We start from the raw sequence: 25,315 nt of genomic DNA, 5'->3' as shown, positions 1-25,315 counted from the left end.
TATGCAGGTGATCCAATTTTTGATGATTATCCAGATGAGTCAGATTTTTTGGTACAAGAAGAGATTAAAGAAGAATTAATGGAGGAACGATATGGCATCATTCAAGTATCTAGTCTCGGCAATCTTTTGGTGCCCGTTGAATTCGTTGATTTTGTTATTCCAAAGATATTTGAAGAACCACATGGAGAGAAATTTTTGTTAATGTTGTTTCTAAATTTATTCAATAGTTCAATGTGGTCTTGTACCTTGGGTACAATGATGGGGATCAAGAAGTCAAGAGGTTTCCTATTACAATTCTTCAAAACTCGAGGTCGAGTTTTCTCCAACAAGGGGAGAATGATGCAGATTGAAATATTTGATTTTGATATTTTAGGAAATATATTATTTGTCAATCAATTAGTATTATTTTCTTGGAGTCAGGTATTTTTTTTTATTAGGAGTAATTTTATTACTTACTTTTAAGTATTTGTTTCCCATTAAGAATGATTTAGGGTTTGAGTTATGTTTACTATTTAAACTTGTAACCCTCATGGAGGTAGGGAGTTTTATTATTGAGTTTATGATATAAAATACGGCCGCCTACGCGTGAGCTGATTTACCTATAGTTCTTGCTTGTGCCGAAGCGAGGATTATAGAAGAGTGTGTTCTTGCTGGTGTGTTTGATTTTCTGCGTCTTATAATCTCGCGCTGCATCAGACTAGATCACTACTTATAAGCCACTCGTTTGGCTTATGGGAATCGAGTCTAAATAATTATGTAATTGGTTTGTGTACTTAACTACCGTTTCATTTCCTTGTTAATTGAATAATGTACGTACTAACTGTTATAATATCATGTCGTATGGACAGCCAAATACTGTGGGAGAAGTTACTTTTGCATTAATATCACATCATTATGCTTCCTTAAGCTTAAGCCGGGATGACAGTGGACATTCACCTCAATATTTCATAATTAATTAGTTGAAAAGGATCATCTAATCAAGTTAGGACAAACGAGAAAGAATGTCATTACTTTAATTCTAAAGAGATCATTACAGAGAGAGAAGTTTTAGATGCCCATGATGGTAACAGAGCTTCTTAGTGCACTTACTTTTGCAATTTGTCTCATATAATATTTACACATCACGCTCAACGATGCCATTTGTGAAACATCTCCCAAATGTCATCCCACAAAAAAAAATAAAATAATATTCTAATCGATCGGACGGCTGTTGTTCCATTATTTGAAGAAGCATTAGTATATGCAAAATCAATTAGGATAAAATATTGCATCTGAAGCCAATAATCTCGTAGTTGATGTGGTTAAGGTATATATTCAAATTGAATGGTATTCAAGTTCGAGCCCTCACTTCTACTTACCTATGAAAAAAAACATGTAATTATAATTACGTGAGTCAAATTTTTCGATTTTTGTTCATTCATCACTTGGTGACATGAATTTATTAAAGTCCTTAACTTAGTTATATATTGCACAAAACATGAAAAAAAAATTGCAATTTTATTTTGTTACCTATATGGGCAATTCAAGATATATAGAGATCTTTTTTTTCTATATATCCGATTAATATGCGGGGATTTACTTTTTTGCATGGTGGACTAAACAATGATGCCAAAACCGGACCACCAAAAGTACATGCACCTAATTTCAATTGCTCGAGAACATCTGAATGTCCACGAAACTTGCATTATCAATCGCATCGTTTGCTTTTTCATATCTATCAATCTGAAATGACACTTGTGAGGAATAACAAAGGTTGTGCTCTTCTTCTTTATGAGTGGATTAATTTGTAACCTAACTGTTTCATTTTCTTTATTCTTTCGGAAATTAAGCATTATTATTATTTTGTAAAGTTCTTTGGGGAGATGAAAGCATAAAATACTGGTCTAAAAGATTTCAATCATCCAACCATGCACTGTATGAAAAGGCTCAAACTACAAGAAATGTCTTTGTGCATGAGTAATATCTTGCTAAAAGGATTGGTCATTGGTTCTTCCAATTGGAATTGGTGATGGTTTTTGTCCATTTATTCGTAGCTTAGAACAAAAATCGTGGGTCTGATTAGCATGTCACTTTCTCACCGAAAGGCCCTTTAAACACGCAAGCGTGGTTGGGTTGGGTTTGGTTTCTCTTGAATGCTAGGACCCGCTGTGCCCACATATACACCGACGCTTGGTATATATTACAGAACACTATTGCTAGCTTTCCCTACCATTCATTCGAGCCAACCTCTCCTTAATTTGCTTTCTTCTCTTGGTCCATTTTATGGCCAATGGTCTATCTACTACGTACCACCACCAATATCGTAGCCACCAAGAAAACCTTTGCCCATGCAACATGCATCATACATCGCGTGCATGGTAACACTATGCCCATCGATCCCACGGGAATATATATTAGTTGCTATATATGGATGAAAACACTATTCTTGGAGTACTCAAAAATCAACTTCTCACTGAGTAGAGAGCTAGAGCATCTGCGACAAAAGTTAGTGAAAGAATAAGGCTAAAGAGTAAAAAATTTCTGCTCATTTGGGTCCACACCACACCAAAAAATTGTCCGCTCCAACCACCTATTCACCCGTTAGCCAGAAAAAAAGAAGGTAAATCTCCATTAGGTCATGATAGAGCTCTTCCAAACTCCTAAAGAAATCAATTATATGATCCTAATTAATAGTGTTATCGGGCTAAATTAATGATTTGTGAGAAGCCACGTAACTACGCCACAGCATAAACAAAGGAAGGTGATAAAGGTTGGCCCCACACGAGCACCCACGTGCCACCTCTGCGTCAAGTCCTCGCTAGACTTTTGCCCCTCTAAAAGACTAAAACAAATACTATATAGTTTTTTTAAAACAAAAAAATATTAACAAAAAAGGACTTGTTATGTTGTTGATCTACATTTGGACCCGTCGTTACTGTGCACGCTCTCTCATTTTCACAATTTCAAAGCACGTGGGGTCCCACAAACCCACCAATTTCTTCCAACCGTCTTTATCTGAGTAGCCGGACCCACCTTAAAAGATTCGGTCTCAAACTGCAAGTCTTTTGGCTTTCGAGTGGTATTCACCACGAGAGAGTGGGTTCCACGTTTCAGGTTTTCAATGAACTGACCAATCCGATCGATAATTGTGGGCTCCAGCCTCCAAAGAGAAAGTATCCATGGTCTAAAAGTCATTCGTTTATTTGGTGTTTCACAACAGATGGGGTTCTACCAACTAAAGAAATTCAAATTCAAATATCAGATAAATAAATTTGAAATTCAAAATTAAATAACAGGACACCGTTGTTGGGCTGTCATATGGCGGCTCCTGGCTGAGCTGCCACTTTTGATGCCTAAACGTAATGATTTCAGAAAAATGAAAGTCTGCCAAAACAAAGACCTGCTTATGACTCCTGCAAACCTTTTGTGCTGATATATATATATATATATACATATACATATATATATGCCGCCAAATTATATTTAGAAATGCACAATGCTTTTGTTGTGCGTAGTTCTGAGGGAAAGCATCAGTAGCTATCCCCGCGATCGAGGCACCAATTACTTACTATCGTTATTTGTTTTTTTCATGACCAACAAATTGAAAACTGTGACTGACTGAGACTGTAACCCTCTCGTTCGGGTTATAACTTATGAATTGAACAATACATTGGTAGCTCCCTCTTCGTATGTAGAAAGAACTGGATGTGACACCCAGGTATGTATATAATCTAAAGAACTGTTGGAGATCATTTTATTTATGTCTTCTCTCGCTCTGTCTCTCTCAACTTCTTTTAGCTAAAATGCTAAGTGACTGTGAAAAGAGTTCTTGAAACAGACAATATATATATATTGGAAATCATGTGCGTTTAGCTGAATGAAGCCATATCAAACAGTTCTGATGGGTCAAAACCACCATAAGTTCCTTAACCACACGACCAGTCCCCAGAATGGTAGGTCAGTTGTCACTAAATGGGGGTGGCATATTTATTCAGATTCCATGATAAAGCTGTAGACACCGCGCGTACTGAATCCTCAATGCATTCCGGTTCTAGCTACTTAGCTAGTGTAACTCTGTATAAGTAATAAGATTGGCCTTATTGTTGGGCTTAGTGGATGGGTTTGATACCAGCCCAAGGCAGTCCTTGGTTGCAGTCACCAGTCCAACCCTAACTCAAAGGACCAGTCAAACCGTGCAAGTCATCCCCTCCAATACCATACTGGGGCAGGGGCCCATATGAAAGTTGCATCCACAACATGGATGATGCAAGGACTCATGGCCCATGGGTCTCTATAAAAACAGAATTCATTTAAGCCCGAAAAGAAGCCCAATGATGCCCAGTCAAGAGACAATCTAATGATCCACGGATTAAAAGGAAGATGCCTGGCGTGACTGAGATGGGCTTTAAAAGCCCAAAACTTGTGACAACTGTACGAAACATGTAAAGTTTATAGGTAATTCAATAATAACGAAAGTAACGTAAGGGAACTGGACTACTGGAGAAGGCTACCATGAGACAAAAGACCTTTCTTGTCACACTTGCTGAAGCCTGCCCCTGTTCATATTCCTCGATCCAATTAATAAAAATAATCACCATAAATTCTTATCAACTTCAATACGCATCATCATGATTGACAATTATTCACATTATGTTTGTATGTAACAAATACGTATACATAACATGTTTATACATGCAATCATTATTCACATTTCACAACTACCCTTTGCATTGAATGATGCAATTGCCACTACAAAGATGTAACTTGTGAAATACTTCTAGCTTTTCATTAATGTGATGTCTCCCATTAGCCACAATAAAAAAAATAAAATTCACACCATTCATTTTAGTACTCCGCGAGTTGAGAAACATCATTCATTAGATTTTCACCAAAAAAAGAGAGTAAGTCGTGGGGTTGGGTATTTGATCATATACATGCATGTGAATAATTACAGTTAATAAAGCACAAAATGATGCCCCATGATCGATCATTTGAAGCCGAAGTCAAACAAGTAAAAAGTGTTTTTCAGCCTGTCTTCTTTATTTTTGACTTTTTAACACAGTAACAATACACAAAGGAAACAAACCCCCCACGGGGTCTAAAAGTGTAAAGCCAAATAAACGGTCCGGGGGAGCTTGAGCACTGCTCCCCAACCATCGAGATGATTAATGGGAATGCTACCAGACCAGGGTCCGGTTGCGGCGACTAACGAGTCACCATCTAGAATCACCTTTGGAATATTAAGATGTTTGCACATCTTGTCAGCCATCAACATCGCCCAATCTTCACCTGTCGTTAGAGCAGTCCTCAACCGAAAATCCACAACACACCATTGGATTCCAAAAATTGAATGCCTAATCCAGGACTACAACCTCATGTGCAAAAATGGCTGAAGCCTCATGCACACAGTGCATATCATTAAAGGTGGAGAAAATTGCTACCCACAAAATCAAACAAGTTGCATTGCATATATCTGTTTGTCTTGTCAATGGAGCTTCTTCGGCATTATCTCTTCCAACTCATAATTTGGATCACTCAATCAAAATAGTTTGTTACTTTGCTCCTGATCAATTGCCAAAGACACGGGACAAATAATAATGAATTCATCTTATCATCGTAACTCAAAATTTATAGTTCTAATTACGGTTAGGGTGCGTTTGGTATGGGGGTAAGAATTTAGGGGTATAATTTGTTACCCATGTAAATGTTACAAGGGTAATAACAATTATGGAGAATAAGTGTTACCCTTGTTTGGTAAAGAATGGTAAAATTTACCTAAGTATTCATTACTTTTGTTTGTTATGACTATACATTACTGGTGTAATACCATTACCTTTGTTTGTTATTATTGTAATGAACCAAACTAGAAAAAAGTGAGATTATGTTTTTTATTGTTACGACTATCTTATACCAAAATTTTTAAAATATAGATACATGTGCATATATATAAACACACAGCCAGACATATATATATATCAATTGTTAACAATTTCAACAAAATAATCTGATAACATTCAAATCCATGACAAAGACGTAACACAAAAGTAGTGGTCACCATTTAACCCCAGGCCTAGGTCCGAGTCCGGCCCTGTCCGACCCCTTAGGCAGGCATGGACTCCATTTTTTGGGTCAACCCGACACCTCGGGCCAATTTTGGCCATGCCCGACATTATTTTTATATATATAATACACACACATACACAGACAATGCATGCACTATCTGTGTATGTGTATATATATATATATATATATATATATATATATATATATATATAATATTTATTTTTATATATATATAAAAAATATACATATACACAGACAGTGTGTGTATATATATATATAATATGCAGACATGCACTGTCGCACTATCTGCATATATATATATATATGTATATATATACACAGACAGTGTGTATATATATATATAATATGCAGACATGCACTGTCGCACTATCTGTATATATATATATATATATAAAATACACGTACATATATATATATATATATGTATATATATATATAATACACATACATATATATATATATATGTGTATATATACACAGTGCATATGTGTGTGTGTATATGTATATATATATATATGTATGTATATATATATGTATATATATACACAGACAGTGCATATATATATGTGTGTGTGTCTGTGTATATGTATATAAATATATGTGTGTATATATATATACATATATATAATATATAATATATATGTGTATATATAACTTAGAGGCTTTTAAATTTTTTATTTAAATACTTTTTATTACCCAGGTCCCCCACTAGTAAACTTTATGTGTAAAAAATAAGCTCAATTACTAAAATTTATTACAGGAGTAAAAGTTATACTGACATAACAAACACAAGTAAACTTAAAATTTAATTACCCTTGTAACCATTACACCTCATTATCCCTGTACCAAACGCACCATTAAAGTTATTTGTTCAGGACAAAATTTTCCAACTTTCACCGTCTTTAATTATCATAAAACGATAAAAAAAAAAATGGATCAAAGAAAGAGACTTGAGATCCGACCAAATGAATCCGAGATGAATTCATCGTGCGGCTCGTTTCGATCGTGGAAAATAAGTGACAAGCAACACGTGGCAGATAAGAACCAATTAATTTGGTTGACATCGATCTCACACAAAATCATACCCCATATATAAATGGTCTTATAAATAGGGATTTCCGTAGGTAGACAAGATCGGAGAAGGACAATCCAAATTGGATTTGGGAATAAATTGGCATATCTTACTAGTCAAGATTATCATGCTTGTGAGTTGGCAAGTAAATATTTTTTCAATCTTGTGGGTTATATGGCTTTCGGTCTCATTATCCTTAGGAAAATCATTTTTGTGGGGATGGTGGATCACGCACTTTAATTTGTCCAACTCTAACACTCTAGAAAATCTCTACAAATTGACTTTTCCACCTTAATTTTCACACTATGGAGTTTAAGGGCCCTCACGATGATAAAGCATGTATATACAAATCAAGAGGGCTATCATCAAGCGAATAATTACTTTACTTGATTAGAATTTTAGAAATTAAAGCAAAACTTAATTGCTCGTCAATATGTCAATATCGTTTACCACAATTAAGTCAAATGGTTGGTTTGATTTAGTAGAAATTAAGATATATAAAAGATGGTTACCTAACAGAAATGATTACCACAAAGATCGTGAGTTCAAATCTTGTATGTTATGAAATTTGCATAGACTAGGACAAGCTGCTAGTTAGGTCTAATTTCATAAAACGAGTCATCTTTAAAAAGCTCCAAGGCTTTAGTTTTTTGTTATTTTTAGATAATCCAAACTTGAGTCAAGTAGATTAGTTTTCATTTCAATCAATTAGAAAGTAAAGATCATAATGTATATCTAAAAATTTTAATTCAGCAACAAAAGGTATATATATGGGATGAACCGACAATTAATATACATTCAATTAAAGGTTTCTAGTAAGTTTGTTTTTCAAATGTCAACTATATCTCTTGTTTTGTAGTCCGACTGATCCCTCTTTTTAAATCAAGTGTTTTAGTTAAAATGTTTCATCAAAAAAATAATATTGTACATTATTTTTTATAAAATTAATAATATAGTAATCAATATTCTATATACCTGATTTATTTATTTGTTTTGCTGTTGGTAGTGCTGATGTCCTTGATACACACTTGATATTGTCTCAAAATTTGTGCACTCAATGTCTTTTGGAGTGTGTAGTTCATAGACTCTCACAATGGTACAAGCTTTACCATTTCTTGAGAACAACCAACATTCACTTTCCCTCAATAGCTCCTATAATAAAAATAAAAAAACCATTGAGCACAAACTACCAACCTCCACTTTCCCTTTATATTTCCTATAATAATAATGAAATTATGTTATATTAATTCATAAATTCTTATATGAATAAAATACTTCAAATTATTAAATAAATAATTTAATGTTTCATTTACAACGAATTTATTAGCATGTGTGAAATTAAATTTCAATACATCAAATTCTCATTCAATTGGAAATTTCTCATTCAATAGCCAATTTCTCATTCAACTTCTCATTCAACTATATATCATTTATGAACTGTTGCATTATTCTTCATAATATGATCATCGAAGATGAGCGGCATTTGAATATCGAACCATGGCAGCCTGTTCTCGGTGAAGTAATGCCATCCGACCTACTTGAGCATGATGAAGGGCTGCTGGGATGTTTCATATCTTCACGCATGCAGCAAGTTCGTGATAGGTCCGTCAATGGTAGGGTTCGAAATGACCTTATGATCCATCTTTGGAATAATTTTGGTGGAGAGACTGCCCATATGTAATTATTGTTGGAACAAACGTGCATGCATATAATTAATTAACAGTAGCAATAACAATAACAAATTGCATGCATAAAGAGCACCCACAGTGGGAGCTATATCTCACACTTGATACCCCACTTTTTGGAAAAGTTCAGCACTATACCCTCACAGTGGGATCTTTTTACATACTTGATAAATAATGGTGTACAATGGAAATTTTAGAAAAACTTGAGAGTTCAAGTGTGAAGTAATTTTTCCAAAAGCCAATCAGAATGGGCCACCTGTCCTTGGTTGTTAAATACCCTAGATCAATACAGAGCATCGTCTTCGTATCACGCTCTTTTGCAAACGAACAACGAGACCAGTGTCACGAATTCAATTCTTCTTGCCTTCTTCATCAAGTGAGTAGCTTCGATTTCATTCTCTTTTTTTTACCCAAATCTGTATCTGAGACCTATATTAATATACTGTTGTTCTTCTTGGCAAAATACAGAGAAGATCGGGAGTGTTTCGATTCTAGCATCTTCTTCATCAATCGGTAAGATTTTTCATTTAAATTCTTGTTATGTACCAAATTAGTTGGATCTGAGACCTATCTTTCCCTAGGGATTCTTTAGTTTAGTTGGATTTGAGAGTGTTTTGTATTTTGGTTATAGTTGAGTGTTTCGATTCTTGTCTGACATGTTTAGATTTGTTGTTTTGAGCTTATTTTTGTTTTGTGTTTTGTGCTGATTTTTTTTTATTTATATAAGTGACGAAACTACAGTATCTCCATGTACTAAGGAATTCCTGAATCTTCATGTTATAATATCATTGTCCAAAGCTTTTGTGCTTGTAATTTGGATGGTTAGATACCACTAACGAAGTCTTAACAACTCAGTTTCTGTTGGGCAGTTGCTAATGGAGCTATCCTAAAGTTCCTAACCTAGAAAGACAGTAACCTTAAGTTTAGTGTGATATATATATATATATATCAGCATGTTCAAAAGTCCATAGTTGAAGCTATTTATTCAGATACTTGTCCTGTCATTTGCGGATGCTGAGAAGGGGTTGTTGTCCATAGATTCAGATCTGAACAGAGATGAAATAATATCTAGGCAGCTGGCAAGGGTGAAAGATCTTGACGATTTAGACAAAGAGTTCAAAAGTAAGTGCTATTTTAAGTTTGTTCATTATATTTAATTTGTATGTCCAATTGCTATAGAGATATATGTCATTCCATGTCTGAATTATAGGGATTCGAGCATTAGAGTACTCGCCGAAAAGTGCTACAAGATTGCGTGAAGGAATGGAAGGGACGAATTTGGATCCAGTAAATCTTTACAACCGATTCAATGCATCAGATCCACCAGATGATGAACTTTAGAACAATTTGTTGAGCCACAATGTCGAATGGATTTATTTGAATGGAATACTTAATACTGTGAAGTATGAACTTGCATTTGATAATTCTGGGAATGTATAATAATGTGTACTTGCATTATCTTTCATAAGATTGTTGGATTATGAGTGTGGAGGATTATGAGTTTGTTGAACTATTGAGAGCCTGATATTTGTTCTTCTTGGATATCTGATTGAGTAAAACATACTCCTGCCATTATAAAATGGAAACAAGTACTCATCACTTATAGGGACAGGAGTGAGGACGAAGGAGGACCAGGCCCACCAGGTTCAGTAAAAAAAATAAAACAGGACACAGTACACACATCCATATAACTTTGAATAGGAATCTTTTTCACTCTCATTTCCCCCAAAAAATTACCTACAACTAGATTGCCACTAAAGTAACAGAGCCCCCCCCCCCCCCTCATGTGTCTCCAACTAGTGTTGCTCCATCTTTTTATGCTCTTCACACAGTTTATTTATTTGCTCAAGTGACAGACCAGTGTACCAACTCCCCATCTATAATGACCAACCAATTCAACTTAAATAAATGACACTCTTAATTAATTTATTAAGGTTTATACATAGTAACCCACCCACCACGTGGAGGATTAATACATAATAAATACTTAATACTATTAAATTAACTATGGGATATAGAATAGAAGCATCAGTAAGTAGTATTCACAACCACCTAAGCTTGTTATAATTAAGTATTAGATTTGTATTTTCTTGTAAATTTAATGAAAAAAGGTTACGACAATGACTGGGGTTGTCAGCCAACCACAACATATTAAAATTCTTACAAGGAGCAAGAAAAGGATAGAACACTGAACCAACAATTATTTTATAAAAATTAAACTTTTATTAAAAGAATAATTATTAATTATTATGAAAATTTTGTTCAAAAATAGCAAATTTATTAAACGCTTTTATCTTCTATGCTTTTTATATATGTTAGGGATACCCTCTAAACTACGAGTAAGAAAAATATAGTAGAATTCAGTGAATAAGAGAATTTGTAAATTTTCGAACACACCTGACAGCCCCTCTTTAGTTACTTTTCCAAATAACAAGGTTGTCCTGTTTGGTTGGTCAGAAAATTTCAAGTGGAAATGAAGATTTAACTAATTCCAGGGTTACTTGACCATGACTTTAAAATTGGATATGATAAATTGGCCAGTTAGGCCGAAAGATTTTAGTTTCTATTTAAAGAACAATAAAACAGTTAAATAAGTACATTTTGAAATTCTTCATGCACTATGCACACAATAATTGAATGGAGGAGGACTGGGCGAGGCTCATCCGTAGCAGCATAGTTTCTAAAAAATTTCCCCAATAATGCAATCTGACCTTTCTTTTGGGTCACTTCACTTTATGCACAATCAATAAGCAAAGGTAGATTATATGTCAATTAATTAATGACACATCAAATGTTATCATTTAAAAAAAAAGATATTATTTTGATAAATTTTGATTTTCTACAGATTTTACACTAAATCCCACTAAGAAAGAAAGTCAGACTCAACTTTAATTTTTGTCTTTCACAGAATAGATTACACTCAATTGAGGTGAATAAACTATAAAGTGGGCACTACACAGTACACACAGGGTCAAATCCCTTTCATCATACCTCTTTTTGATCCCAAACTTTAAACTTTAAATTATGAATCATCAAGCATTTCTTCCTTGGCCTAAACATCTCTCAAATCATGATCCCACTCTTTTTCTCTCTCATGCCCTCCCGAGGGACACTTGAACAGTCATCCGAGCCCTTTTTTGTCATTTCACCAAAAAAAGCCAAGAAAGCAAATGACCCAGATGACATCATCCCGACAGCAACCCCCACTAACAAAACCCCGTTCACAAACCGACAAAAACACCTCTAGATTCAGTGGCAGTCACTGTAATTTATTGCAAACTCGGTGTCTGTTTCACTGTCCCTCCCTGTGGCGCACACATCAGAAACAACGGAATAAAGATTTCAGACTAGGCTAGAGAGTAAAGACAGACAGCGGGACCTGTTAAGTGAAGAGACCTCACCAACGACCGAACCATTGAAACAGAAGCAGAGAAAGGAAGCTACTCCAAATCAGAGCAATCTCCGTCTCCGTTTGACACACTCACTAGCTCTCTCTCATTACTCGGGCTCTTTTTCTTCTTCACACTCTCACTTCACTACTTAAGTCTTCCTTTTTTTTCGATTTGTACTCCACTTTTGAGCTCAGAAATGGAGCAGATCATGGCCACGTTCAAGCTCGAAGCTTGCGGCATCATTTGATATTAATTTTTTTTCTTTTCCTCGTTCTCGTTTTCTTTTTCGAACTCTCTCGGTATCTAGAAGCTTCTTTTAGCGCTCTACGAGACCATGAGCTGCAGAAGAATGGTAGCCAGGAACTTGGATCCGGAGAGGAAAATGAGTGGGGGATTAAGGACGAAGCAGGCAGGACGAGGATCGTGTCGCGGAAGTTAGTGTAATAGCAGTAAGGTTTCGCTCTGACTTGGAAGCGACGGTCTCCGACACCGACCGCAATTTTGGAAAATTTACTCACTTTTTCTTTTACTCGATCTCCGTTATTTTTGAGCTCGGAGATAGAGGGTGGCGATGGGGCTTTTGTTGAGAGAAGCATTGAAGACGATGTGCGGCGTCAATCAGTGGTCCTACGCTGTATTTTGGAAGATCGGCTGTCAAAACCCTAAGTAAGAATTTTGGTGTTAGAAACTAGTTTCTTGTGTCTGATACTTTTAGTGCTTATTGTTCTGCTTTGGTCAATAATCAATTCAACTAGGTGCAAGTGCAAATGGTCTTCTTATTGCATTTTGCTTATATTGGTGTTTTTTTTTTCTTTTCCTTCCTTTTGTGCTATCTCTGTTGGGTGCATTGGAAAGTGTATTATTTAAAGAAAACGAGAATTTTGTTGCGTGATTATGACCTATTTTGGGGGAAATAGGAGTGGAGAGTTCAAAATTACCCAAAAACAGTATATCAATGTTTTCTAATTTCTTTGTCAGTTTTCCTCTGTTATTGATCTGAACCTGTTACGGGGAAAGAAAAAAGTAACTAGTTAAAAATTTAGCTAGGTTTGAGTTGGATCAGAATGTGACAACTGGAGCGTCGTTTTCTTTTTCCCTTTTCTTTCGGGCAAAGTGTTGTTCTTCAAAAACGTCGTAGTATTATGTTGTCCTTTCCGATAAAATCTCAAGCATACAGACACGAGGGATGGTAATATATGGTTGTAATATATTTGTTGTTTGGTTTCTGAACCGTTCTTAAGTTCTAATGGTGGTGTTCCGGAGGTTGATTTGTTTGCAAAGACCCAATCGACATATATATAAGTCTGATTGGACGCTATTATCTTGAATTTGATTCGCAATCTTGTCTCCTTTTTATTTTTCTTCTTCTGTTTTTGGAATCTTGTGTCTTGGTTTATTCTGTTTTGTCTCTAGGAATCTCAGTAAAAAGTTGGTACGTATTAGTTAGACAAAGCCCTACTCTATATTGGGGTGTTTTTCTGTTCATAAATATACTCGTAAGAATTTGTCTTCTCCGTTTGATACTTTTGGTCTTATTTTCCTTCTTCTTTTTGTCATTCTCTGTTTGGCTGGTCAGACTATAAATTTAAAGGGACAAATGAAAATGGTAAAATTCTGTCTGCTTTGAGTCTTATAAATAGATATTTGTCTCTTCACGTTTTGGCTCCTTTTACCTTTAGATTTTAGCAAAAATCTCTATTTTGCAGATTTCTTTTTTGTAATAGCCCTATACTCGAATAAATATTCTCTATTACCTTGGTAGGCTGTTGATATGGGAAGAATGCTACTTTGAGCCTTTGCCATCTTCCAATCATCCATGCACTTCTGTGATTGAGAGTCCCAAGTTTATCTTTGGAGAGTGGAAAAGATGCTGGAGTTCTTCTGATGTTCGTTCTCAGCAAAGTACTCAAGCTGAGAACAGAGTCCATTTGCTTATTAACAAGATGATGTTGAACAATCAGGTTAATCTAGTTGGTGAAGGGTATGTATCTTGGCACTTCTTGCTGGTTGCTCATATATTTGTGCAAATTGTTTTTTTTAGTGTATGAAGCACTGTGCTTTGTTGCTTTCCAGTATAGTTGGGCGGGCTGCATTTACGGGAAATCATCAATGGATTATTTCAAACAATTATAACTCCGATGCCCATCCACCAGAGGTATGCCATAAACATTGTACCAGTGGCTTTTATAATGGAGATTCCTTAGCAGAATACATATTACAAACACAATTCATGTTTATGAATTTGATGGTTGTCCATTAGACACTGTTATTGGGGATAACATAGAAATGATTATGATATGTGGCTTTCCAATGGGCTGCTATGGCACCTGACTTCTAGGAATACGTTCAGAGTCTCAATGCATAAGCTTAAAATTTGACAATTTTGTAACTGTTATTATAAGGTCTTGCAGCGATGATTATGAATTTTTAAGTGGTAACTAAATGATACAGTATCTTCCATTTATATTCCTATAAATGTGGTTCTCTGTAAATTTCTAGAGCCGTTTTACTGGAGGTTGAACCAAATATGACTTGCCTTCGGTGCATGCTTCTAGGTTCTAAATGAGGTGCATCAGCAGTTTTCAGCTGGCATGCAGGTCTGGCAGTTTCTTATTTTCTGAACTTTAATTTACTGATTTACTCTCTGCTGAAGCACTCTCTTAATTTTCCAGACAATTGCTGTTATTCCTGTTCTTCCTCATGGGGTGGTTCAACTTGGCTCATCCCTGGCTGTAAGTCCTTTTATTCAATCTGACATTCAAATGAACTTTGTTGCAGTTCTTTTCTCATAATCAGCTTATAAAGGGTAAACCCCTTGACCTAGTGGTGAGGTTACTTCACCGCAACTTTAATACTCTTTAATTTTGATGGGCCTTCATTCAAATTTATTCTGTGGTCTCATCTGATAAATGGTGAAAAGGGAATTAAAAAATGATGTAGAGAATGTTGAAAATTTTTCTCTTTGATTGGTGTGGTATATAGTTTTTATAAGTATTTAGGCTCTCTTGTAATTAGTGTTTAATCAACACGAGGATGCATTGGATGAAGTTTCATGTCGCCGCATACAATAGTTGCTTCATATTAGAAGTTCTTTCCCACTTTCAATCATTGTCTGTGTTATATTACTAAATAAAAACCGGAATTTGATTTTGAATATTCTAATGCATTCTTGATTTCTGCCTGAAGCTGAAGAGGTATTCTCCTTTTTATTGTTTGCTTCATTGTTCTTCTTGATGTTTATGTGTCTGCTTTCCTGCTTCAGATAATGGAGAATGTGGGGTTTGTGCATGATGTAAAGAGTTTAATTTTCCAACTAGGGTGTGTTCCTGGAGCTCTTCTATCCGATGACTATGCAGAAACTGTGTCTTCTGAGAAGATTGGGGTTCCCATTGCAGTTGGAGTTCCTGTTGCAAAGAATCAATCTGGAAATTATAAAATGATGAACGCGGCTCCTTCAACGACGAACACCTGCAACCTACTTTGCACCTCATCTCGGTCCTCAAAGCATATTGGTCAGTCTTCTTTAGTAACGCAGGTTCTGGATAATTCTCAGGCTACTGCTTCAGCAATGCAATCCCGTAATTTGGCCCGAAGGTTAGCTAACTCATGTGATAAGCACTTTGTTCCAACGTTTTTTCCAATGGTTGATCCTGATGATCTCTCGAGAGGTCAACTAGAGAATGGAGTTGTGGGATCTGAAGCGATCCCATCAAATTCTGAAGCTTGGGTGAACCAGCCAATTGCTAAATACAATCTTAAGTCTGCCAATGGTATGCAATGTGTTAATGGTCCATCTGATTCCAGTGCCAGCTGCCGAACATCAATTCTTCAGCCACTCTTGTCAGATGCTAGTCGCAATAATGATGTTAAGAATTTCATAGATCCTTCAGAAAGTTTAGTCGGATCACACATGCTGACAAATAGAAACAGAGGTCATAAGTTGCATGGAGGTACTCTTACTGCTGGGAAGGTATTTGATGGTGTGAATGGACAGTTCAGATCAGTTTCAACTCCAGTCTCTGTTTCAGATCACCGGGGGCAAGTACATAGTCTCTCCTGCACGCATCTAGCTGAGACTGGGCATCATATTGTTGGATCGTCTAGTGTAGAGGAGGTTCCTTTCTCAGGACTGGTGGCCCAATTAACTACCAGTGATGTAGTCTCTGGTGACATATGTCATTCCACAGATGTGAAGCATACAAGAAATGACTCCACCTTCGAGAAGGAAAGGATGGAGAACGAATTGTTTCAAGTGCTTAATATCCCACTGACCCTACTGGACGATTGTACATCTTTGATTGATCACGTCCCTGGGTTTTTACGTGATTTTCATTCTACTGGAAATCTGGGTCTAGATGCTTCAAATGCTGAAAAGGAGGATTCGTTTACCCGACCTTCCTCACGGGATGACTTGTATGATGTTTTTGGAGTGGAGTTTAAAAATAAAATACTAAATGGAAAAAGAAACAACCTTCTTGCTGTTGCACCAGATGCAAAACAAAATTTGAGTATCCGGGAAGTGAGTTCTGATTTCTACTCAGTTGATGATGGAATCTTGGGTAGTGGAGTGTTTGGTGCCTCCAGCACAGATCATCTCCTAGATGCTGTTGTTTCTAGGGCATTTTCAGCTTCCATGCAGAGCTCTGAAGAAACTGTTTCTTGCAGGACCGCATTGACTAAAGTCGTGTGCTCCTCTCTTCGTGGTGGTTCTCCAGCCTATGGCGAGGGTAAAATATCTGATCAGTTACCCGGGGAGTATTTGGCCCATCCAAGGTCCCTGGGAAAGTTAGGTACTCTGGCGTCTATGTCTTTTATATCTGGCTGTAGTAAAGATGATGTAGGGAACTGTTCTCAAACTAGTTCTATTTATGGGTCCCGGATTAGCTCGTGGGCTGAACAAGGCCCTATTGTAAAGCGTGATGACAGTATCTCGACTGCATACGTTAAGAGGAATGATGAAATGGGCAAGTCAAATAGAAAACGGGCTAAACCTGGAGAAAACCCTAGACCAAGGCCAAAGGATCGCCAGATGATCCAAGACCGTGTGAAAGAGTTGCGGGAAATTGTCCCTAATAGCACAAAAGTAATTTCTCTTCTCCTTGTGCATTGAAGAATTAACCAGCATTCATGTGAAGATGAATGCTGTTCAAATACTGTGAATATTTTCATTGCATGATTTTGTTGCCTTTAGCTGTTTCTTGATTCATTTCCTTTCTATAACAGTGTAGCATAGATGCTCTCCTGGAGCGTACCATCAAGCATATGCTTTTCCTGCAAAGTGTGATGAAGCATGCAGACAAGTTAAAACAAACTGGGGAGTCAAAGGTGTGGATATCATTATACTTTCTCTAGTTTCATATATGCATACTGGATTCTCGTCTGTGGTTTAGTATTTCAATTATCTATTGCATCGAAAAGTGAAATACTGCTTAAAGTAACTTTCTCATGTGGTAAAACGAAAAGGTTGAGGAATGCTGGTTATGGTAAATACTAAATATGACTTATGTGCGATATAAACGGTTGCATACTTGCGTATCTTAATATGTATAAAGAAGTATGAAAGTTGGTTTGGGCACTTCTTATGTCGTAAGAAGTACTTCATACTTTGTTTTCTGGTATTGCTGATAAGGATCGTCTTAGATGTTATATTTCATCTTGCTGAAAATGCAGATTATTAGCAAGGAAGGTGGACTAGTTCTAAAAGACAACTTTGAGGGAGGAGCAACATGGGCATTTGAAGTTGGCTCACAATCTATGGTTTGTCCTATCATTGTGGAAGATTTGAGTACACCTCGTCAGATGCTTGTGGAGGTGGTGATTAGAATTTCTTCAATATCTAATTTTGAATTTGACACTTATGTTTCTATTGCTAATGTATATTCTTTACTTCTATAATGCTCCCTCTTGTGCCAGATGCTTTGTGAAGAAAGGGGTTTCTTCTTAGAAATAGCTGACTTGATCAGGGGTTTGGGATTGACTATCTTGAAGGGGGTGATGGAAGCTAGAAATGACAAGATTTGGGCTCACTTTGCAGTCGAGGTAACGTATTTCTACGAAATCTTTCATTTAATGATCAATTATTGTTCCCAATCAGTCCTTACTGACAACAATACAATCTTACCCTTGTCTCCTTTTGGTTTTGTAGATTTTATACTTATCTTACCTTTTTTTTTCCCAACAAAAAGAAACAGAAAATAGAAAAGGACATGTCTTATAATTATAGTAATTGGTTTTCAAATTCGGTTAACAGTACTAATGTGATGAACGGGCTTTGAAACTAGGGGTGGTTAGGTAGCAGTTCCGTCTTTTATTAACTAGATTGGAGAAAAAGATGATAAGTTCTGGTGACCTGCCTTTCTCACGATATCGTTTTTCTGCCTTTCAAATGTTAGTTACAGTAGCATCTCTTGCGCATGAGCCTGGAGGCTAGTCTCTTCTTGCTTTGCTGATGACATAGATGGTTTGTTCAAAATACAATTCCCACTGCCCCTCAATACTTATTCTGTAACCATACAAGTTTCGATACAGGCAAACAGGGATATAACAAGGATGGAAATATTTATGTCGCTTGTCCCTCTTTTGGAGCAAACTGGGAAAGCTAATGCTTCATCCGGCAGTGCCTTGGATAACAACAATTTGATGGTCCATCATGCGATCCTCCCAGCTACCTCTATACCTGCCACTGGAAGGCCAAGTAGCTTGCAATGAACTGCCTGCCATCTTTTTTGGTCTGGACATGTTACGAGCGGGCACAGTTTTGCTTGCCATGACTGACATTGATCCAAGTCCAAGTTTTCAGGTCGACTGACCTTTCTGTTTTGTGTCCCATGAATCAAATTTAAGTCTGAACCTCCAGACGGGAGATGCCGAAATATATAATGCTTTGCCCATCAAGACCACCTGCAGAAGTGTAGTAGCTGTGTATGATAGCTCTTAGAAGGTTATTGGTTGTATGTGTCGGACTGTTCCAACTCTTTTGACATTACATTATCGATAATCTTATAGCCATAGGGTCGAGAATGGTTGGTTAGAGTGGTTGATTCGATCAACAAATGTACAGAGGATGCTGTGAAAATGTGACTAGTGGGGGCGGAGAGGCGTTCTTTAGCCTAGTACTATGTGCTTGGTTTTAACTTTGAGAATCTTCTTGTGATGCGAATTATTGATTCTATAAAGTATAACCTGCGCTGTTCAATCAGCTCTGTTTAATCCGTGTAATGTAACGAGGAAATAGTACTTCCGTTTTGGTGGTGGTATTCCACACTAATGTCATGGTATTGGATGTTTTGTCAGATGCTTTGTAAAATCATCTGCAAGTCTGCAACCATGTGGAAGGAAAGAAAAAAATCAAGACATCTTAATCAGGGTTCGACCTTTGAGGTCAAAATTAAGTTAGAATATTAAAGGTGGTGTTGGTAAGTGGATGTCGTAATCAAGTCTAGCCCAATTATTACATGTGTGCTAATTGAAAAGCGGTTAAGGCCGACAACATATTACATGTGATCCATTGTCGGGACAATAAATAGAAACTACTTTAATTGTGGGCTTGTTATCATTTATGAAGAACACATTACAGACCTAGTAAGAAATTGTCAAATTTCTGATGCGAAACCATTAAAAGTCACTAAACGAATATTCTGATTAAAACCATCTTTTAGTATTAAGTAATCCCTCCTAATGCAAACGAAATCAAGGTCCCCTCGGCTCTCCATTAAAAAAAAAGAAGTCATGGTCCCTCTATCCTGCAGAGACCATGAGTATCTAGATCAATTAATGTTAGTAATTTAGTACAACGTAAGCATTATGTCAGGGTCATCACAGTCCACCCACGTGTTTTTGAATTCAAAGAATATGAGAAAAGAAAAGTAGAAAGGAATGGGAACAATAATAGAAGGCCTATAAACAAAGAACCCCCACAGGCCCATAAAAGGTGAGCTTGGGTTTGGCAGAAAGAACTGGATTACTTCTTACTATAATCCAGCCCAAGGGTCATTTCTAATTTCTAAACACGCATTTGTGATTGGACCTTTGCGGCCCATCTTGCGAAATCGTGGGCACGTGGACTGTCTTTTTTTGTTTTAATCTTATAAATGACCTGATATCCAGGCCAGACTTCATAATCTAATGCATCCAAGACTATTTAGTGGCCTGTAAAGTGGATATTTTGGGGCATCACCTGTTTCTTTTGTACTTCAAATGGCTTGTTTAGAGCAAAAAAAAAAATGAAGAATAATCTTCTGTAGGTATATATTGATAAGGATGTCCCAATTGGAAAGACAATCCTAAAATCTACTGTAATATAATTGGTAAGTTGTGATTTTAACAAAGATAAGCTGGGGTTATTTTTTGTAAAAACAAGAAAGCAATAAGTTCCATGAGAGGATGCATGCGTACATACTTAATTTGTTTTTCAGCTATAAAAGCTTTAGATTTTGTTGCTTGATCTTAATAGATCAATTTATGTATACGTGTAAATCCATAATTTACTTTCAGCTTATTATCCACTATCACTGTTGCAGCTGTAGTAGTGTCAAAATCACTGTTTGGGGCGCATACACCACAAATGCCATTTTTATTACTTAACGTGATATTCACCCAACTGTCCACCCCACCGAACAATTAACTGGTAAACCTTGAGTCACATATAAAGCCATGCAATCTCATGGATCAGTTGAGGGAAGAGTTGGGGCTTTACTTATAAACCACGGAGCTGGATTCTCTTTACAAGTTTTCCGGTAATTGAGTTTCAAAACAGCACATAGAATGATGTATCTAGAAGCATGGGATACAATTCAGCTTGTAAAAGCTTTTATGACCAGTTGATCACCATCAGAGTATCTCAATATGGCTAGTTCTTTATCTCCTTCACAAAAGCTACTTGAACATCCTACATAGTATTTAAGCAAACAAGATCGATCCAGGAAAGAACACACAACACACAAGTTGCTGCTTAGGAGCATCAAAAGCTATGCCTATGATAGAAACTTTTAACTTTACCTTTCAAATATAATGTAGGCGCTGAGTTAGTAACAATAACATCCATGATCCATCCACAGCTACAATGCACTATGTGTGAAATTTCTGGCTACTTACATTGTACGAATATGATTAAGACATACATCAACATGCAACATGTATACATACAACTAGATAATATTATTTATAAAGCCATTCTTACTTATATATAAGATGCCCCCGTGGTGTCCATTTCAACAGCATATTATTTCACTCTTATCTATTTCTCCAAGTTCATGCAAACTTGTACAATGGAAGTAGTCGTCGGGTCGACAAGCCAAGAGAAAGCCGGGCTATTTGCTCGTTTTCGGTGTTCGATGAAGGGCTTGTCGGAGAAATTCAAGACCAGAGTGATTGATATGGCTAGACAGACTAAAAAACTAGCACAAGATGACCCAAGAAGAGTGATTCATTCACTAAAAGTAGGACTTACACTTGCTTTAGTCTCGACATTGTACTACTATCAGCCACTGTTTGACAATTTTGGTGAATCTGCAATGTGGGCTGTAATGACTGTAGTTGTTGTCTTTGAATTCTCTGTAGGTAAGTAAAATTTATTAGCCCATATATATATATATAATCACTTTCTGATGTAATTAATTCCATGATCAGTACTATATTAAGTTTGATTTTGACTGGTTTATATATAATTATTAGGAGCTACACTTGGTAAAGGAGTGAACAGAGGAGTAGCAACATTATTGGCAGGTTCTCTGGGTGTTGGAGCACATCATCTAGCCAGTTTGTCCGGACATGTAATTGAGCCCATACTACTTGGATTCTTTGTCTTCATACTAGGTCGGTCTAAGCTAATACTTTGTTTCTATCAATCACTAGTGTTGGAACCAGAAGTGACAAATTTGCAATCATGGGTGTTTTTGTTTTTTGTTTTGTTTTTGTGTTGCAGGTGGAGCAACAACATTTGTACGGTTCTTTCCAAAAATCAAGGCAAGATATGACTATGGATTGCTGATATTCATCTTGACATTCTCTTTGATATCTGTGTCTGGTTTTCGAGAAGATCAAATAATAGAGTTGGCACACAGAAGGTTGTCCACCATTATCATTGGTGGCTCTGCTTGCATCATTGTTTCAATTTTGGTTTGTCCTGTTTGGGCTGGCGAAGATCTTCACTGTCTAATTGCTCTCAACATGGAAAAGCTTGGCAACTTCCTAGAAGGTATATGTATATATATGTACACTTTCTCTACTACTCCAATTTCTCCTCTTCAACTTATAATTAAAGTAAGTAATGAATTTACAGGGTTTGGAGGTGAATTGTTTGGAGAGTCTAAAGATGATGATGATAAGTCATTTCTAGAAGCCCATAAAAGCATACTTAATTCAAAAAGTAGTGAAGAATCCTTGGTAATTATTACAATCAACTATCTATATATTTTCACCGAGTTGGTGAGGAATGAATATATATATTCTATGAACTATATATATATGTTCTTGATTTTTCAGGCTAATTTTGCAAGATGGGAGCCATGTCACGGCGGATTCCGATTTCAACATCCATGGAAACAATACCTTAAAATTGGAGGTTTGATTCGCGAATGCGCCTACCGTATCGAAGCTCTTCAAAGCTGCCTTAGTTCTGACCACCCTCAAGTATGATACTTGCTATATATCCTTCTTACTACAATATTGTCTCTATCTACATAAATTAACCCTTTTTTTAAGTATGAAGTAATTAATGGGTGTAATAGTAATATAAACATATGATAAGGTGCATGAGTAACACATGTAAAGCTTTCTTAATTTACAGGCAACAACACAAGTTACAAGCAAAATAAAAGATTCCTGCATGAAGATGAGCATGAATTGTGGTAAAGCACTGAAGGAACTGGGTTTGGCAGTCAGAACAATGACTAAACCTGCTTCCTCTGCCGATGCCCACATTCAAGAATCAAAATCTGCGTCCAAGGATCTCGCGTCGTTGCTCAAATCAGACAGTGCTGATCTATTAACTGCAATACCAGCTGCTGCTGCCACAGTAGCTTCACTACTACTCGATGTGGTAGAGTGTAGTGAGAAAATATCAGAATCTGTGGATGAACTCGCATCACTTGCACATTTTAAGGCTAATTATGTGTTGCCGGAGAAGAGTGAAGTAAAGTCCTCCAGTAAGGCTGTTGATTGTCCTCCTGATCATGTTGTCATTGATGTCAGTGAAGGAAACAGGAATAATTCATCTGTAACATTAATCAGTACTAGTACTCGAAATTTGCAAGTGTAAAGTAGCTTAAGAACAATAATGTCTATGATACCCAAACTATGTTATTAATTTAGTTTGGGTATTTATTTATGCTTATATATATCCGACAATAAGTCAGAAACTTGACAGAAATAACCCAAACATTAGGTTGCTTAGAGATCTTCCCTTGACGGATGATTGTTGCCTTTTTGTTGGCTTTGTTCTTGGGGTATATATATATTCCCCTCGTACTTTGTATTTCGTCTTTTAATTAATATACTAAATTATCAAAAACAAAAGAAATAACTCAAACATGCATGCAAGCTTCACTGTCTTCTCGACTCCGTTTGATAGAATTTATTTTATTTTTTTCCATTTTTCAACACTAATTTATAAGCTGTGAATCTGGAGTACTGTTGATACGTGCAAAATTAGATAAAACTCCATTAGAGAGAGTAAGAGGCCTCTTTACGGCGTGATTAAGTATATATTGTAATGAGTGCAGCACATGTTTTAGTTACTTGGAGAGGTGATGTGTCCATTTTCTTTATGTATTATATTGAAGTGGAGGACTCAAAAAAGGTTCATTTTTGCAAGAAAGAGGTAGTAAGTGCACTTGCGAAATAAAATAATAAAAAAAAAATCAAGCACATGCCTTTTTTGAAAGAAGGCTCGTGCATGATGCTATAATTTTGAAAGTCTATGTACATGATGACGTGTATAATTAAATAATAAGTTATGAGATGATGCACCGTCCGTTTCATTTTGGTTGTAGCGATGCTTTGTTTGGGAAGCATATACATACAGACACATATACATATATAAATGTATATACATATATATATATATATATATATATATATATACCTAAATAAACTATTTTTGATATTATTAAATGGAAAGTGAGTTTGATAAGTGCGGTTGTGTATTAAAGGGGTGATATATGCTCTCACAAATCTTAGAAAAGTGGACTCAATATATAGCAGCAACCAACAGCTCACATGGTGGAAAACAACTCAAACCCCACCTTCTCTCTTTTACTTACTTTAATTGCTTTTCCATGTAAACCACCACCACCTACTACTTCTTCTTCATTTTCTCTGTGGCTTCTGTACTTCAACCCACTCTTAATATTTCTATTCACTTTTTTTTTTTGCATTAGCACGTAATCATCACTTACTCCTCACTAAATCACTAGGCCAAGTACTGCTTATGTAGTACCATATTTAGACATTATTGCAATATGATCCACTTGAGTTGGTGCTAAAAGGATTTTTTTTATTTCAAAAAATTCGTGGGTCCATTAGGTTATATTGGGCCCAGTACGGGCTCAATCAAAGAGATTTCGATTTGTCAGCTTCTTAGCTCCCGTGTGCGACTCCTTACCTTTGGCTTGTATTGAAAATATTTTTTCCTCGCGCTCTCTCTGTGTTATACACTTATACATACACACCCAGTCACAATTATTATCTTTCTATGGTGGTTACAGTTCAGAAGAGTGAAGGATGGATAAAGGATTTTCCACTGATTAGGTTCATATATTTCAGGCTAATTTCGCAAGGTGGGAGCCGCCTAACGGACGGTTCAGGGTTCGCCTACACTTGATAAGTACAGCGTTACTCTTTTTTTTTTCGGTGTCTACATTAAGGCAAGTAGTTTGGAATTGGAGAGCTAGCTAGAGTTAGCGATCTGCTTAATTGGCTAATAAGGTCAAGTCTAGCTTATTGTTCTCCGCGAACGGACGGCAATACTTGAATAGCAATTTAGGAGTACTGGACGAATTTAGCTAAATTAGCTAACTAGCAACTGCATGCATGCCAATTGGTTATAAGTTATGCATATGAAAACCTTCTCCTTACTATTTATGGCTTCCATTTGTAACTAAATC

The 25,315-nt window shown here is 36.3% G+C and overlaps 3 protein-coding genes across 3 annotated transcripts; all 3 read left to right on the top strand.

The window, feature by feature from the left end:
* Positions 1-9,695: 9,695 nt before the first annotated feature.
* On the top strand, positions 9,696-10,315 carry LOC120002461. The gene is made up of 5 exons (XM_038851238.1): positions 9,696-9,700; positions 9,743-9,746; positions 9,810-9,942; positions 10,031-10,147; positions 10,181-10,315. The coding sequence occupies exons 1-5, from the start codon at positions 9,696-9,698 to the stop codon at positions 10,258-10,260; spliced, it is 339 nt and encodes a 112-aa protein (XP_038707166.1). The 3' UTR covers positions 10,261-10,315.
* Positions 10,316-12,156: 1,841 nt separating this feature from the next.
* Positions 12,157-19,421, top strand: LOC120001858 (transcription factor LHW). The gene is made up of 10 exons (XM_038850358.1): positions 12,157-12,878; positions 13,975-14,193; positions 14,286-14,367; positions 14,768-14,809; positions 14,885-14,944; positions 15,475-17,295; positions 17,436-17,537; positions 17,883-18,023; positions 18,126-18,251; positions 18,741-19,421. Exons 1-10 carry the CDS (start codon positions 12,784-12,786, stop codon positions 18,918-18,920), a joined length of 2,868 nt encoding a protein of 955 aa, XP_038706286.1. The 5' UTR covers positions 12,157-12,783; the 3' UTR covers positions 18,921-19,421.
* Positions 19,422-21,478: 2,057 nt separating this feature from the next.
* Positions 21,479-25,032, top strand: LOC120002459 (aluminum-activated malate transporter 2-like). Its single transcript, XM_038851236.1, has 10 exons — positions 21,479-21,770; positions 21,885-22,025; positions 22,135-22,407; positions 22,492-22,595; positions 22,695-22,841; positions 22,999-23,446; positions 23,933-24,030; positions 24,590-24,592; positions 24,735-24,822; positions 24,917-25,032. The coding sequence occupies exons 1-10, from the start codon at positions 21,479-21,481 to the stop codon at positions 25,030-25,032; spliced, it is 1,710 nt and encodes a 569-aa protein (XP_038707164.1).
* Positions 25,033-25,315: the final 283 nt, after the last annotated feature.

The sequence above is a fragment of the Tripterygium wilfordii genome, chromosome 7 (genome assembly GCF_013401445.1).
Source record: "Tripterygium wilfordii isolate XIE 37 chromosome 7, ASM1340144v1, whole genome shotgun sequence".
NCBI classification, from domain to species: Eukaryota; Viridiplantae; Streptophyta; class Magnoliopsida; order Celastrales; family Celastraceae; genus Tripterygium; species Tripterygium wilfordii.
This window is presented reverse-complemented; position numbering and strand designations above follow the sequence as displayed.